Source organism: Diceros bicornis, chromosome 31, assembly GCF_020826845.1.
Source record: "Diceros bicornis minor isolate mBicDic1 chromosome 31, mDicBic1.mat.cur, whole genome shotgun sequence".
NCBI lineage: Eukaryota > Metazoa > Chordata > Mammalia > Perissodactyla > Rhinocerotidae > Diceros > Diceros bicornis.
The window spans coordinates 4,133,334-4,147,314 of NC_080770.1; the positions used below are offsets into that span (position 1 = coordinate 4,133,334).

The window sequence follows — 13,981 nt, forward strand, 5'->3', positions numbered from 1 at the left end:
AGCAGTATTGTTCCGAGAGAGCGCCGCAGGGCTGGCCGGGCAGGACACTGGGAAAAGTCAGGAGAATCGATGGCTTTTCTCACCCGAGGGGCCCCAGCTCGGGTCTCAGACAAGGCGAGACAGAAAACTCCAGAAAGACCAGCACATCCCTGTCTGCAGCCGCTGCCCTCAAAGTCAGGGAGCAAGGCTCTCCGCAAGCTTGTCAGGATCAAACCTGTGCTCCTGATCATCAAAACTTTCCAAGGCCCCTCACATGTCCTCGCAACTCCCACGGGGAGCACCCCTGTGGCAGAACTCGCCAAACCTGCAACGGTGGCTGCCACCCAGAGAGATGCCCCATGTGGAACACAAGGTCCCTCCACCACTGGGCCAAGGGAGAAAGAGGCCCTGGGGAGCCCTTCTTACAGCTTCCCATGACCTGTCACGAAACAGAAGTCACACTCCAGTCTCTAACAGACCTGCTTTCGGGTGTCAATACCCCAAAGGCACTCTTATCACCGGACCCAAAGCGTTTATTATTTAAGGGTGCAGTGGCTCTCGTCCACGAAAGATCTAACCGAGGACAACTTTTATTTTAAACATTCGCGGTGGACTCACGGCTCCCTGAGTTAACCTGCCAACTGCTTTTTCTGCTCTTCGTGTGTTGGAGAGACTTCTGCTGATTTTTGGTTATCCTGCACAGTGACAGGTCTGTGGGCGAGAGGCCTGTCCCCTAATGTTCATGGAAGGAAGGCGCCCCGTGCACAGAGAGGTTAAGGAGTTGGTGGGGGAACACCAGCAAACTCCCTGAGAAGTTGAGGGAAGCGCCCGCTCTCCCAAGTACCACCAAGGTCCCTCCTCAGCACGTCGCCGTGCCTTCCGCCACCGGGGCAGCCTTGCACACCAGGTGAGTCAACCTTTGGCTCTTTCCAGAAAAACTTCCCTTAGAAAGATTCTCGGGCTTCGCCAGGGAGAGGAGCCCCAGAAAACAGTGCCACGGTCATCAGATTTCAGAGGTCCCCAGGGGTCAGCCAGACCAACTTCCTCATTTGACAGATTGAGAAACTGAGGCCCGAGAAGGGCCAAGATCAACCACAGGAAGACTCCCAGGAGAGCTTCGTACTCCAGCCCAAAGGACGGACGCATCTTCCCAGGGAAGGAACTGACCAGGGCAGGAAATGCCTTGACCCCGAAGGTCACTGCTGAGAAGGCCCCTCCCACAGAGATGTGGCCTGGGGGCGCTGGTTTGGGGCTCCCCAAAGCCGCCCAGGAGTGATGTCTACCCAACCCTACCAAGAGAGGCGTTTCCATCGCCTTCCCTGAGAACAGGTTTAAGCTAGATTTCCCGCACCACCTTCTGAAAATGGAATGCACGGCCCCCGGGGCAGCCCACCCCCACAAGCCAACAAGAAGTGGGGATAGTTACGTCCTCGTCGTGCTCCAGCTCCAGGCCGGCTTCCAGAAGGTTCCCCTCGTACTCCTCCCGGCGGAACCTCTTGTCGTCCTCGTGGTAGTCCATCGGGGGCTCGGGCTCGCCCGCTCCCACTGGGCCCCCCTTCCCAGGCAGGGGCTGGTCCTGCTTGACGCTGCGGGCGGCCGGGGCGGCGTCTGCGTGCTGGACCCTCCTGGCCAGAGTCCTGCTGCCCGAGGGCCTCTTGTGGTGGTACACCAGGATGTAGTCCACTTTGCGCTTGCCGTCTCTGAAGTACAGGCCATACTTGCACTCGGCGTCAGGGTCCACGGACAGCGAGTTCAGCAGCTGAGGGGCAAGAAAAGGGAAACCCGTTTGCCGTCACATTGTCAGTGATGGGCCTTCAGAGGGCCACACGTTTCAGACCGAACTACTTCATCCGCTCGCTCCCTCAGTCATTCAACAAACACTCACTGAATGCCCGCCAGGAGCAGGCAGTGCCTGAGGGGCTGAGACAGCTGGGGACACGGCGGACAGGCCCTGCCTTCACGGAGCTGACCTTCGAGAAGGAGACATTCGCTGCTAATGACACACGAAGACGCCAAGGCAGACACTCACCACTCCGCAGGCCCCCCGGTTCTATGGGGCTAGAGCAGGCTGGCCCTGAGGGACCAGGCTGCCTGCTGCAAGGTCGACCCCCAGGAAGTGCTCTTCACACTTGTCCACAGGGGCCCGGGCAGTGCAGAGCCCAGCTTAGGTTCTGCGCCTGCAAATCTCAACCCCCGCTGGCCGGTGTGCTCGGCAATGTCACGTCAAGGTGGCCGCAGGCCCATCATGCCCCTGCCCTGGCCCGGTTTCTGGCGCCGGCTCTGCCACCAACTTGCTGTGTGGTCCGAGGCCAGCCACTCACCGTGTTCATTTGGGGTCTTCCCCAAACAGACCCCAAGTCACCAGTTTGGGTTCAGTACTTTATCTGGGTGGGGGTCTTAGGGGCCACAGGGAGGGGGAGGGAGGCAGGGAGGGAGAGGCTGACAGAGGTGGGTAACAGAGCGGGTCCCTGTGTATATAGCCCTGCCTCGGTTTCCCCACCCGCCTGAAGGGCTCCGGGGGGCCGACGAGACAGAAGTGTGGGACAGTGGGTTAAAATCCAGCCCTCCCACAGTTGCGATGACGCATGGCTGCTAAAGCCAAACCCTGGTTTCTAGAACTCCCGTGGGATTTTGCTGGTTATCGAGGGCAGACAGGTTAATCAGCAAGCTGCTCCTTGGAAATAAGGGAAAATAAATAAATTCATGCTGGGAAGCGGTCTCACAGCAGCTCTAAATGGCTGGCGGTCCTCAGAGCTGAGCCCGGGCCCTGCACCCGACCCCGGGGCTCCCGCCCCACAGGCGCTTCCCACTCCTGCCATGGGGCCTCGGGACGCGCCGGCACGCCCCGGAGCCCAAGGCCGGCATGCGGCTGAAGGCAGGCCCCGATGCCCGTGGCCCGAGGACCGAGCTGTGCTGGGGGCCTCGCTGGCCTGGAGAGTCTCCCCACGGGACGGCTCCTTGCCTGCCCCGGGACTCCAAAGGGCTGTGCACTTGGGCAAGAGAGGCGGCAGGAAGAGTCCCTCGTTCCGGGGGTCGGGGACTGTGTTTGCTGAAAGCACACAAGGCCACCTGTAGGGCGGGGACCCCACAGGATCGGGCTTCTTTCCAAACTGTCCAGCATTAGGGACAGGGGGGTGGAGGGACGGGGAGAAACAGCGAGGGGGCCTGCCCAGATGGTGGCTGTTGCACGGGGAAGGAGGGAGAAGGGCGTCTGGGCAGGGTCTGGGGGCAGGGGTCCACCCCGCCTTCTGTGGGGGTCAGGAGTCCTTCATCCTGGTTGGGGAGGGTGGGGTCAGGCCCCTGAATCTTGGCCCCTCTGGCTGGTCCCAGGATGCCACCTCCTGGAGACCCGGCCTCTCTCACAGCCTGACGGCGCACGGCCAGCTGGAGCTGGACACAAGCGTCGCCTTCCACCCACAGTGACGCACGGCCTTCTCAGGACCCACCCAGCGTGGACGCCCGGCTGGCCTGCACCCGCAGGGCCTCACACAGAGACTTCCGGGTGCCTAGGGGCCAGGACCACCTGAGCGGGCGGGCGGGTGGCACTGGGAGGGCTCGGGGGCAGGGGGGAGGAGGGAGTCTACGTCCAGCCCAGGACAGCGTTCACGGGAGACCCCAGCACCTTCTGCATGGTCACGTTGCAGGAGAGGCAGGAAAGGGTTGTTCTTCTCAATTGGTTGGGGAGGAAACTGAGGCCCAGCGAGGTGAGGGGCGCCCGAGGTTACAGCACAGACGGTAGGCTAAGCCCCACCTCTCAATAGCGACGGGGACTCGGGGAGACAGTCTGTCTCAGCACAGGCCCGTCCTCCCACCGAGTCCCCACAAGTGGGCAGGGCGTGAGTGCGGGACACAGGTCAGATCCTAAGGTGGACGTGGGGTCTCCAGGGCAGGCAGGGCATGAGGGCACACCCGCCTGCTGCCAGCACCCCAGGCGCTCCAGACTCCTAGGGTCTCTACGGGGAGCTCGTCCCTATTTTCCAGGTGGGGAACTTGGGTCTTCCGAGCTGAGCCAGGGGCCGTGCACGTGACTGTTGGTCCTCGTCTCCCGCCTGCATCACCGTCCCCGAGCCCCCCCCCGCCCCCCAGGCCCACTGCAGTCTGGCCTTGCGTATCCCCTCCTCCTCGTCTTTGCCCATGCTGTGCTTCCCACCTGCACGCCTTCCGTCTCTGGGCTTTGTAGTTCTGCCTAGCTTCCCGGGCATGGGATAAATCCCCGTCCTCCACGATTTGGAGCCCCTGACCACTCCAGCCAGTGCAGGTCTCGTGTACTGGGACTGCCCCAGAACTGTTGGTCCACAAGCTCTTAACCCACAAGGGCCCCAAGCCGGGTGCAGGATCCCAGAGGCCAGGCCGGGGACTGCCCCTACACACCTCCATCCAGAACCTGCTATATACACGGCGGGCTCGGCGCCTGGTGGGGGCCCCGTAAATGCCCCTGGTTGGCTGGAATAACGGCTAATAATGAACAAAGTGGACAAACAAACCCTTAGCGAGTGGAAAGGAAGTTCAGAGTGACCCCATCCAGCCAGAGAGCAGGGAAATTAACCCAGGGAGCTGCCCAACTTCCCCCCAACACGAGACGGGAAAGGGTCACTATGTTCAATCCTGAACAACCACCATCTGTCCCACTGGGGCCTGGTCGAGGACCCTCATCCAGAGTGGGCATCCTCCTGCCTGTGTTCGAAGATCAGTTCTGCCACTTCTAGCTGTTACCCAGGGCACAAAGTATAATCTCTTCGTCCCTCTGAATCCCTCTTTGTAAAATGAGGGAGAATAATAAGACCTCCCTCATCTAATACAATTTCCTTCAAAAGGTTACTGGAGGGATTAGACACATTGTATACTTAAAGAGTTTACAACAGGGCCTGGTATATGGTGAACCCTCAACAGAAGTTTGCTCTAACTGGGAACTGAGATACAAGCACAAATAAAGAACTAGGGGAAGACAGGGAAAAATAATCTCATGGTCGAAGTGGACCACAAGTGAAAGATGGTGGCAGTGCCAAATCCAGACTTTTAGAAGTTACCAAAGGGAGCTGGATGCGCAGCTGAGACCAGTAGGAGGCAGCAACGGGTACTAGTGTGAGAGTCCCAGATCCTCCCCTCAGGCCTGGCCCTGTCACTGATTCGTGGTGTGATCCTGGACAAGTTGCTTTGTCTGTTTGCATCTTTGTTTTATAAAATGGGGACGATCCTACCTGAATAAGTGTAAGAGGTTAGCAACCTTTAAACAGGAAAGGTGGGCTCTCTTCCTACTACTGTCTACTGGCTGGGAGGCCCCCAGGGTCTGGAGAGCAATTCTGAGCTGGGCTTAGAGGCAGCTGGGGAGAGAGCCGCACAGTGAGACCACAGAGGCTGCCCTGGCGGCCATGTGACTCTGCGGGGCCCTTCCGTGGAGCCTTCCATGGAGGGAGTGCTTTTCTTGTGTAGGACAGGACAGGAAGGCAAAGATTTAATGCAACGGGAGGGATACGGGTTAGACCTTACGCATAACGTCTCAGTTCAAAGGCTTGGGAAAGCTTCAGAAGGTCTCCACATCCTTAAGAAGGGGGCAGGCGACCCCTCGGGCACCGAGGTTGAGGGTGAGGGATTTCTCCTGCCTGTCCTTAATGGTCGGCACCAAACGCAAAGGCGTGGAGTGAATGAATGCACGCCTGAATGAACGACAGAGGCTTCGGTTTCGCACAGTTACTGGTTGGAGCCACCAGATCAAGGATCCCAAAGCTGAGACCCAGCCAGGCCAGCACCTTAAACACGACACTCCCCGGCGCTGAGCCTCAGTTTTCCCATCTGCAAGATGGGGACATAAACATCTCCTTGACTTAGATCACAGGATTCCTGTGGGGACAAAGTATGATGGGAGATGTGCAAGTATTCTGAAGATTACCCCGGAGTATCTGGGGAGAAGTGCCCCCGGAAGGAGCTTCCCCGAGGAAGAGAGGAAAAGGGTGGGGGAGAAAGGGCTCCCTGAGGTTCCTCTGGGAGACAGCAGGAGCACCCTGTCCTAAGCACCTCACACAGCAGGAAGGCATCCACATCTGCTCCAAACCCCCTCTCGTAACCCCGAGTAAAGGGCAGAGGAGGGGAACGGCAGCCTGCGTCCACCTCTCGGATGCTGGACTGCGACCAGCTTTCACTTTTCTGGCATTTTCCTTGGCTTCTCACCTGGGGTTGGAGCTGATTCACACATCGGTGTGGACCAGCCAGAGTCAGGCCAAGTCTCAAGGATCACTCTAAGAGAATCCACTATGTTCACTGTTTCCAAAAACGAGGAAAAGGAAATCAGCGACCTGCAAAATCTCTTTCAGTTCCGGGACTCTGAATTTCAGATCCGAGGAGAACATCACTTCTAAACTTCACTTTTATTCCAAAACATTTTTAATTAAATCACTAGTGCTACACATCAATTTATGATCATCGGGCAAACTGTGTAACCTGTAAACGGATCATCTCCAACCTCGGGTACATGGGGACACGCTCTGATCTTGCAGCACGTACCAGCACTAGGTGCTTCTCTTGGGGGATGTCTGGGCTTGTCGGGGCACCCAGATCCCAGGCGACTGACAGCCGTCAGTTTGAAGGAAGGAGGTAGAGATGCTCGAAGATTAACACAAAGAAAATTTAATGAAATAAACTGCACCTAGCCTAGCCTCTGGCTTTTGAGTCATTTCTGACACCTCTTTGTACAGAGACAAGGAAGTGACTTTTACTCTTGAACTTGGGAATGACAGGGAGAGGAGAGGCACAGAGACACGGGCGGGCTGGGGACTGCAGCCTGCATGGGACGGGCTTATCCTGACGGCCGGTATAAATTCCATCGACACTGCACACGGGCAGGGGATGCACGGCTGGGAACCAGAGAGAAACTTGCTGACACGCAGCCCACGCCCCCTGGCCCTTGCATGCACAGGGCCGCCTTCCCTGGGTGACTCAAGGTGATGACTGAGCAACAATTCCTGGCTTGAGCTGTGGTGGGGATGCCCTTGGAAGCTCTCCCTGTCATGCTGCCCGCTCTGCACACAGGCCCCCGGGCTCCTAGAGCTGCTGCGTCCAGCCTGTTTGTGGCCATTTCACTGGCAGGACACTGCTCGGCCATCTTTCCTTTCTGTGGTCAGTGTCCCCAATTCACAGCCCTTCAAGCCTGCGATACCTGAAACCTACCCAGAGTCAGAGATGTGTGCAGAACAAGAGTCAACAGCATGACCCGGGCTTGTCTGTGTGTTTCTGCACTGTGAATACCTTGGATGATGGGCCAGTCTGCCCCTCTGCAGACTTTGTGGCCCTCACTAGGGTTTGGGGGAGACAGTTTCTGGATCCTGATAAGCAACAGGTCAGTGAACTAAAAGTCCGGAGCCCAGGGCCATTTAAGGGCTCGATTTCTTATTTGGCGTCCGACTCATCATCAAGTCTAATCCGGTCTGCCTCTGGAATGTCCATTTCTCTCCATCTCCTTGGCTGCCACCACTATCTCATGCCTCCTAACGGGTGTCCCCACCTCTTTCTTCACCAAAGAAACATGCAATTTCTTTGTCTGAAAGGCCCCACCCCCGTGACGGGTGTGACCAGCTCCTTCTCCTCCCGAATGTCCATTCCTTCGGCAGACTGTCTGTGGCCACCTGCTCCTGAGTCTTGGCCCTTCCTAGATCTCCTGCTCCCTCTTGGTCTCAGTCTCCTCGCTGCGGTAACAGCATCTACCCCATATGGTCGTTGTGAGTTAAGTGACTGAATACACAGTGACCGGCTATGGTCCTGTGTATCCTGGGTAACGTTCCATCACTGCTCAAGTCCCCGACGAGCGCGGCTTTCCTGTCTCACTCCCCGACGGCGCCCAGGATCCAGCAGGGCCTGGCACACGGCAGCACAGGGGGTTTGTGGAAAGGATGACCCCTAAGCTTTCAAGGCCAATGGTGTTTGTCACAGGCAGACATCCTCTCCATCAACACTGGTTCCCAGGGCTCCCTGCACCTCCGGGTGAGCCCAGCTGCAGAGGAGCCCCCAAATGCCGACAAGGAGCCCCAGCTGTGACCCAAGGTGGGGCGCAAGGCCCCGGGTCTCTGCCTTCCCTGAAACACAGCACGCCCACCCTGCAGGGCGCCCACCCCACAGCACCGCCCTGGATGCCCGGCCGTCCAGCCCGAGGCTAGAGAAGCAGGCCGGGGCGATCCTGGGCTTGGTCAGAGCAAAGCCAGGGCGCTGGGGCCTGACATCGTCTGGGGAGCGGCCTTGACGCTGGCTGTAGGGGAACCGGGGAGAAAGGGGAGTCTGTTCTCCGTGCCCACAGTGAGCGGCCGCGGGGCTCCCCCCCGGGCTGAGGGCGCTGTCTCAGCCCTTCCCTCTTCGGGCAAACTTTGTTCTAACTCGAAGCCAAACCCCTCATGGGCGAATTCTGTCCTCCAGAGCTCGCTGTGACTGCCGGGTCCGGCCCCAGGGAGAGTGGTGGGGGTAGCCGGACCCGGGAGAGGAGTCCCCAACCACGCGGCTGGCTCTGCGCTGGTCCACGCGGCCCCGCTACCACCCGGACCCGGCGCGGGCGCCAGGGGCGGTCAGCGGCGAGCGCGGAAAGAAGTCCCGACCGACCGGCGCGCGCCTGCTGCCCGAGGCGTTGGCAGCTCCGGTGCCGGGCACCGCGCTGCGGAAACTCCGTGCGCCCGGGCAAGACAGGGCGACGCCGGCGGGTCGAACCCCAGAGGGGCGCGGCTGTCGCCAGGGGGTGGCGGCGCGGTGGGGCCTGGAGGCTGCCACGCTCCCCTGGCGAGGCGACTCCCCCACCCCCACCCCGGCTGCCCCAACCGGCACCATAGGGAAGGGAGTGTCCCACCCGGGGCCCCGGCCGTGCGCTCTGGTTCGGGCTCCCGGGCCCGGGGCGAAGGGGCTGCGAGCGGGGACGCGGAGCCCGGGGACCGAGGCAGGGGCGCTGGGATGGGCGGGTGGGCGCGGCGGCCCGGATCCGCATGCGCGTGCATGCGGCCCGGGCCCACGTGCGCGGGTGGGCGCCCGCCACGCGCCCCGAGCCCCGCGTGGCCCTGCGGCCCCGGTCCCGCCCGCCCGCCCGCCCCGGGCGCGGCGCAGGTGCGCGGCCCTCCCTCCGGCTCGCGGCCGCCCGCACTCACCGTGCCCTCGGACGGCAGGTAGCCGATGTCCTCGATGGCGCAGATGTTGATGATGTGGACGCTGCGGTCCTCGGCCGGGAGCGTCGAGTACTTCTCGTTGACCCTCATCGCGGCCGCCTGTGCGCCGGGACCGCCGGGCGGCGCGCCCTCCCCATCCACGGCCCCGGCGGCCTCTGCAAGCGGACACGGCAGCGTTCGCGCGCGCTCAGGGGGCCGGGCCTCCCGCTCCGCCCGCCGCCCCGGCCGCCGGCCCCGCGCTCCGCTCGCGCGGCTGCGGCTGCGCCCACCCTGCCGGGCCCGCGCCTGCTCGCGCTCGGACGCCCGCCGGACCCCCTCTCCTTAAAGCCCGCTCTGCCCGCGCACGGCAGGGGCGGCGGCCGCGAGGGTCAGATTTTCCGTAGAAATTTAAACACAGGAAGAAAGTCTTCCATTCCCGCGGGCCCCCTCCAAGTTTTATTTTTATCCGGGGAAAGTGGCCCTCTGGATTTTTTTGAGGGAGGCCGAGGTTTCCTACCAAGGAGGAAACTACCAACAGCCCCCACCTTCAGTGAAAATCTCCCAACCTCGCGCTTCTGTTGCGGTCACCTTGCAGGGGAGAGACGCTGCTGCGATTGAGGTCGGGAATGCTCTCCCTGCCCCTTCCCCCTCCCCCCGCTGTCACGCAGTTCTCACCTCCTCCAGGGAGCCTCCCCTGCTTTCCGCGGGCCCGCCCTCTCCTGCTCGCCCTTGCTACTCGCGCATCTACCCCACGGTGAGCATCTCTCCAGAGCCCCTAATGTTGCCCGGAGCCCGCATTTATGGAACGCTTAGTACTGTGCGACCAGGCAGAGCAGAGTCCCTGACACAACTCGTCTCATTTAACCCCCCAGCCTGGTCCTCATTTTGCAGAGGGCGATGGGGGCTTCCAAAGGCCAAGGAAGGAGGGTGGGGTTCATGCGGAGTTGCCTTCATTCCTTGCACGACGCTCTACTGCCTCCCTGAGGGACGCGTGGTGACTGATGGCTCCCAGGACTAGCCGGGGCCTCGCACACAGGAGCGCTCCCCGGGACGTGTTTTTAATCCTCCATCCCCGCAGGGGCAGCCACACTCAGGTTTAGCCCCCAGGGGCCACACTGGCAACCCTACCCAGTGGGAGTAAAGTCTCCTTTTCCTCTGCCTCCCTACAGCCTGTTAGTTCTTCACGGTGTGCACCAAACACCACCTCCTCCAGGAAGTTGCCCTGGATTGCCCCTCGCCCAAGCACTCAGGCCCCAGATCCTGCCTGTACCTCGACTACAGCACTTCCTTTACTCCATTTTACAGTGGGTTCATACAGTTGGTGCTCAATAATTGCTTATCAAATGGCCACTGAGGAACATTCTGGGCCTACGGAAGTGGCTAGAAAACTGCTTCCAAGGTCATGACGTCACCAGCATGGTGGACTCTGGAGTCAGACAGGATGGGGGGGTAGGGGGGGTCTGGTTCCAGCCCTGCGGCCTTGGGCGAGCCCCCTTATCCTCGCAGAGCCTCGTCTTCTCCCCTGAGCATCCAGCGTGCATGAAGCTGCAGTGTGGCGCCCGGCCCAGGGGAGGCCTGGGCAGTGGTGGCTGCTGTTACTACTACTGTCATCTTGTCCTTGTCATGGACCCCCCCCCATCATTTAGGCTCAAGTCTGTGAATTTCTTGACCTTGGAGAGGTGCAGGAAGGTCACTCTGTCCTTGGGCTGCCCTTGCCAATGGGCGCTGAGTGGCCCTAGGGGACCCTTCGGCTGCGCCTTGGATGGTGAGAGCAGCTGTAGAGAAGTGCGCTGTGCTGGCCACGTCCCTGCCAGAAACAGCCCTCCACGGTCTCTGCCATGCCGGGGAGATCTCACTCCCAAAAGTTCAACTTTTCAGGGCTGGGAAGAATCACACACACACACACACACACACATACACACACACACAAGCAGGATTATGTAACTTCACTCTCTTATCCTTGTTGGTAAACAACCCAGACTGTGTGACTCTAATGTACCGCCTTTCTAAATTCATTTTCAAGTGGCAAAGGGTCTTGCAGAAGTCGATGAGGTATAATTTGTGAAAAAAGAGTAAACATGGAACTCCTCAATTCTGGGTGCATTGGCATTGCCGAATGTTTGGAAAATGACACTTGACTGCAGACCCTGAGAGGGCTCTGGGGATTCGTGCCTGAGCTCTTCTGGGGGCTGCAGGACGGGGGACAGTCTCTTAGGCCTGGTGGCTCCCTTCCTCCCCCCAGGACAGCACCCCCAAGAAGCTGTGTCTCACCTCTCGGTTCTGGGATTTATGCCTTAGCCAGGTTCACGACACCTGCTTGCCTGTAAAGTGTCACTTTCTTTGCCACATGTCACTGCATTTCCTTGCTTTGGCTCTGTCCCTGCATTCTGCTCCTCTTGTCCCACCCCCCCCCCCAGTCTCCCAGGTGGACATGTGGAAATGCCTCAGCAAGTGGAGGGGAAATGGCCTCTGAGCAGACCAGATGAGAGGACGGGCCAGCAAGGATCGGTTCTGTCCCTAGGCCACCCATGGCCCGGGCCTGGGGTTCTTGGGTCTTGGGATTTCAGGGACCAATAAAAAGTAAAAACACCATTCCTCCCCAAATCGGGAAGGGGGAACGGGGTTCCTCTATGCTGAGACAGCTCCCAAGTCAGAGGACTTTAAAGGGTCCCTCTTGTTCTGGTGACAACTTTGAGTCACTGGGTCCCAGCCTCAGGCTGTCTCACATGGGCTGTCTTGTTGGGAGGCTGTGTCTCTGCTCTGAGTCACTAATTGCTTATAAACGAGCCCTCTAGATAAACTGTTGCATTAATTTTGCATTTTCTGCTTTTGGATTTCTCATCACTAAAACCCCAAGGGACAGATTTCACCAGCAGGATTAATTCCTTGCTCATGAATTAATAAAAACTGGTCTCATTAGTCTAAACAGTGCATTTTATTATGGGAAGTCCTGTGCTTCACAGCTCACCCTGCTTTGCCACCGTGTGGCCCTGCCGTGTCACTGGGATGTCACCCACCGTCAGGCACTTACGTCTTCACTGACATTTTAACAATTACCAGGCGTACCAGCCCGGAGCGACAGGGACGCGGGAGATGAGACTGAGCAAGCTGTCGGGCGGGGGCGGGGGGCTCCCTTGTGAGAGGCTCAGAGGGAGGCCTTTCCAATAGTGTTTTATCGTCAACATCGGTTTCACCTCCTTGGCGTTGCCCACAAGAAAGAACACCTTGCTCTCTGCCCTGCCTGGCGGCACTCACCGGACCGTCTGCAACTTAGTGAAACGGCTGACAAACCCAGCTTTACCAAGCGCAGCAGGACGCGGCCCTCCAACTCGCCTGGCCCTGGAGACCCGGGTCAGGGACGACTCCAGCAAAGGTCTCTTCTAATAGGGCGCTCTCGAGGGCTTCTCTGCCCCCGCACTGTTGACTTTTGGGGTTGGGTCATTCTTTGTCCTGGGGGCCGTCCTGCGCACCGTGGGGTGTTTAGCAGCATCCCTGGCCTCCGTCCACTGGATGCCAGTAGCACCCCTCTCTCCCAGCGTGACAACCAAAAATGTCTCCAGACGTCGTCAAATGTCCCCGGGGGCAAAATCGCCCAGCTGAGAGCCCTTGCTCTGGGCTTGCCAAGGCCCCTGCTCGCACTCTCATGGGAGACCTAAGAGGCTCATCTTTCCAGCCCATGTTTCTCAGATGAGAAGGCCGAGCCTGGAGAGGTGACGTGCTTGGCTTCAGGTCACAGTCTGGAGGGCGGCGTTGGCCTTAAGTTTAGATCTGCTGACCTCCTCCAAGCAGGGCTCATCCCATGAACTCAATACACATGGAATTAGAGAGAGGAGGCAGGAGATTCGGTTTGTTTTTACAAAACACCCAGATGGCCCCGGGGCTGCCCTCTGTTGGTGGAGGGGGTGGTACTAGGCACAGCCCAGAGGGCACGGAGGTTGCTCTGTCCCTGGAGGTTGCTCTGTCCCTCAGCACCAGCCATCCCCACCCAGGGCAGCTTTCTCCCAGCACAGATCTCTGCACTCAGAGGTGCTAAATAAACGCTGTTGAGTCACGGGCATTCCCGGGTGGGGAAAGGGGCATGGAAGAAGTGAGCAGCTGGTGACTCAGGGCTATTGTGAGCTCCAACGGCCACCCGTCCCTCACTCCCGCATTGGCTCTGTGCCCCCTTCAAGTGGCCGGTGGGCAAGCCCTGTAGGAAAGAGACGAACGCCAAATAGGTATATGACCTCATGTGCTAAAATCGACCTGGGTTGTAATTATCCCCAGGGAAGGCGCGCCTGGGGAATTTATAACTGAGATACGGCGGGCGGGAGACGGGACCACTGTCATTTCCTTCCCTCGCATGATGTCAGACCCCGAGCAGGGGCCGTGGGCTGCAGCTGGATGGGGGGACTCCGAGGGCATGGAAACTGCCAGCCCAAGGTTGTGGAGTGCAGCCAAAGCATGAAGTTCTGTCTGGGGGATTTTTTTCCCCCCAATAGAATCCACGGGTGTTGTTTCCATCAGAGGGTTTTCAGATGCTTCATGTGTTTTGTTACCCCAAGGAACTGCCGTCTGAGAATTCCTAAGAACTCCAAAAACCCGCCAGGGGTAGATTAGAACCCGGCCAGCTCAGGCAGCCTGCCACCTCCTCCCGGAAGCCTTTCTGGTCCAGCTCAGCTGCATTACTCATCTCTGTGCTGCTGGCCCGGCTCCTGGCTCCGTCCAGGCGCTCAGGCTCATTTCTGCTCCATCATCCAAGAAACAAAGTGTCTTCTGCTTTACTTCTTCGCTCTCCACTCCCCTCCCGTCTTTGGCACGCTATAGGTTTCCCCATTTATGTTTATTTATTTAACAAGCAGCAGTACAGTGCTTACGACAAGCCAGTACCGCGCTAAGCTCTCTACAAATATGAA

The 13,981-nt window shown here is 59.2% G+C and overlaps 1 protein-coding gene across 1 annotated transcript in view; it reads right to left on the minus strand.

Moving 5' to 3' along the window:
* Window positions 1-9,257, minus strand: part of ANO1 (anoctamin 1) — an 87,442-nt gene extending 78,185 nt beyond the window's left edge. The window contains exons 1-2 of the mRNA XM_058526186.1: window positions 9,090-9,257; window positions 1,406-1,738 (exon numbers count right to left, since the gene is read on the minus strand). Of these exons, the coding sequence (XP_058382169.1) occupies window positions 1,406-1,738; window positions 9,090-9,197 (441 nt within the window). The 5' untranslated portion in view covers window positions 9,198-9,257. The remainder of the gene's footprint in view (window positions 1-1,405; window positions 1,739-9,089) is intronic.
* Between the last annotated feature and the right edge of the window lie 4,724 nt (window positions 9,258-13,981).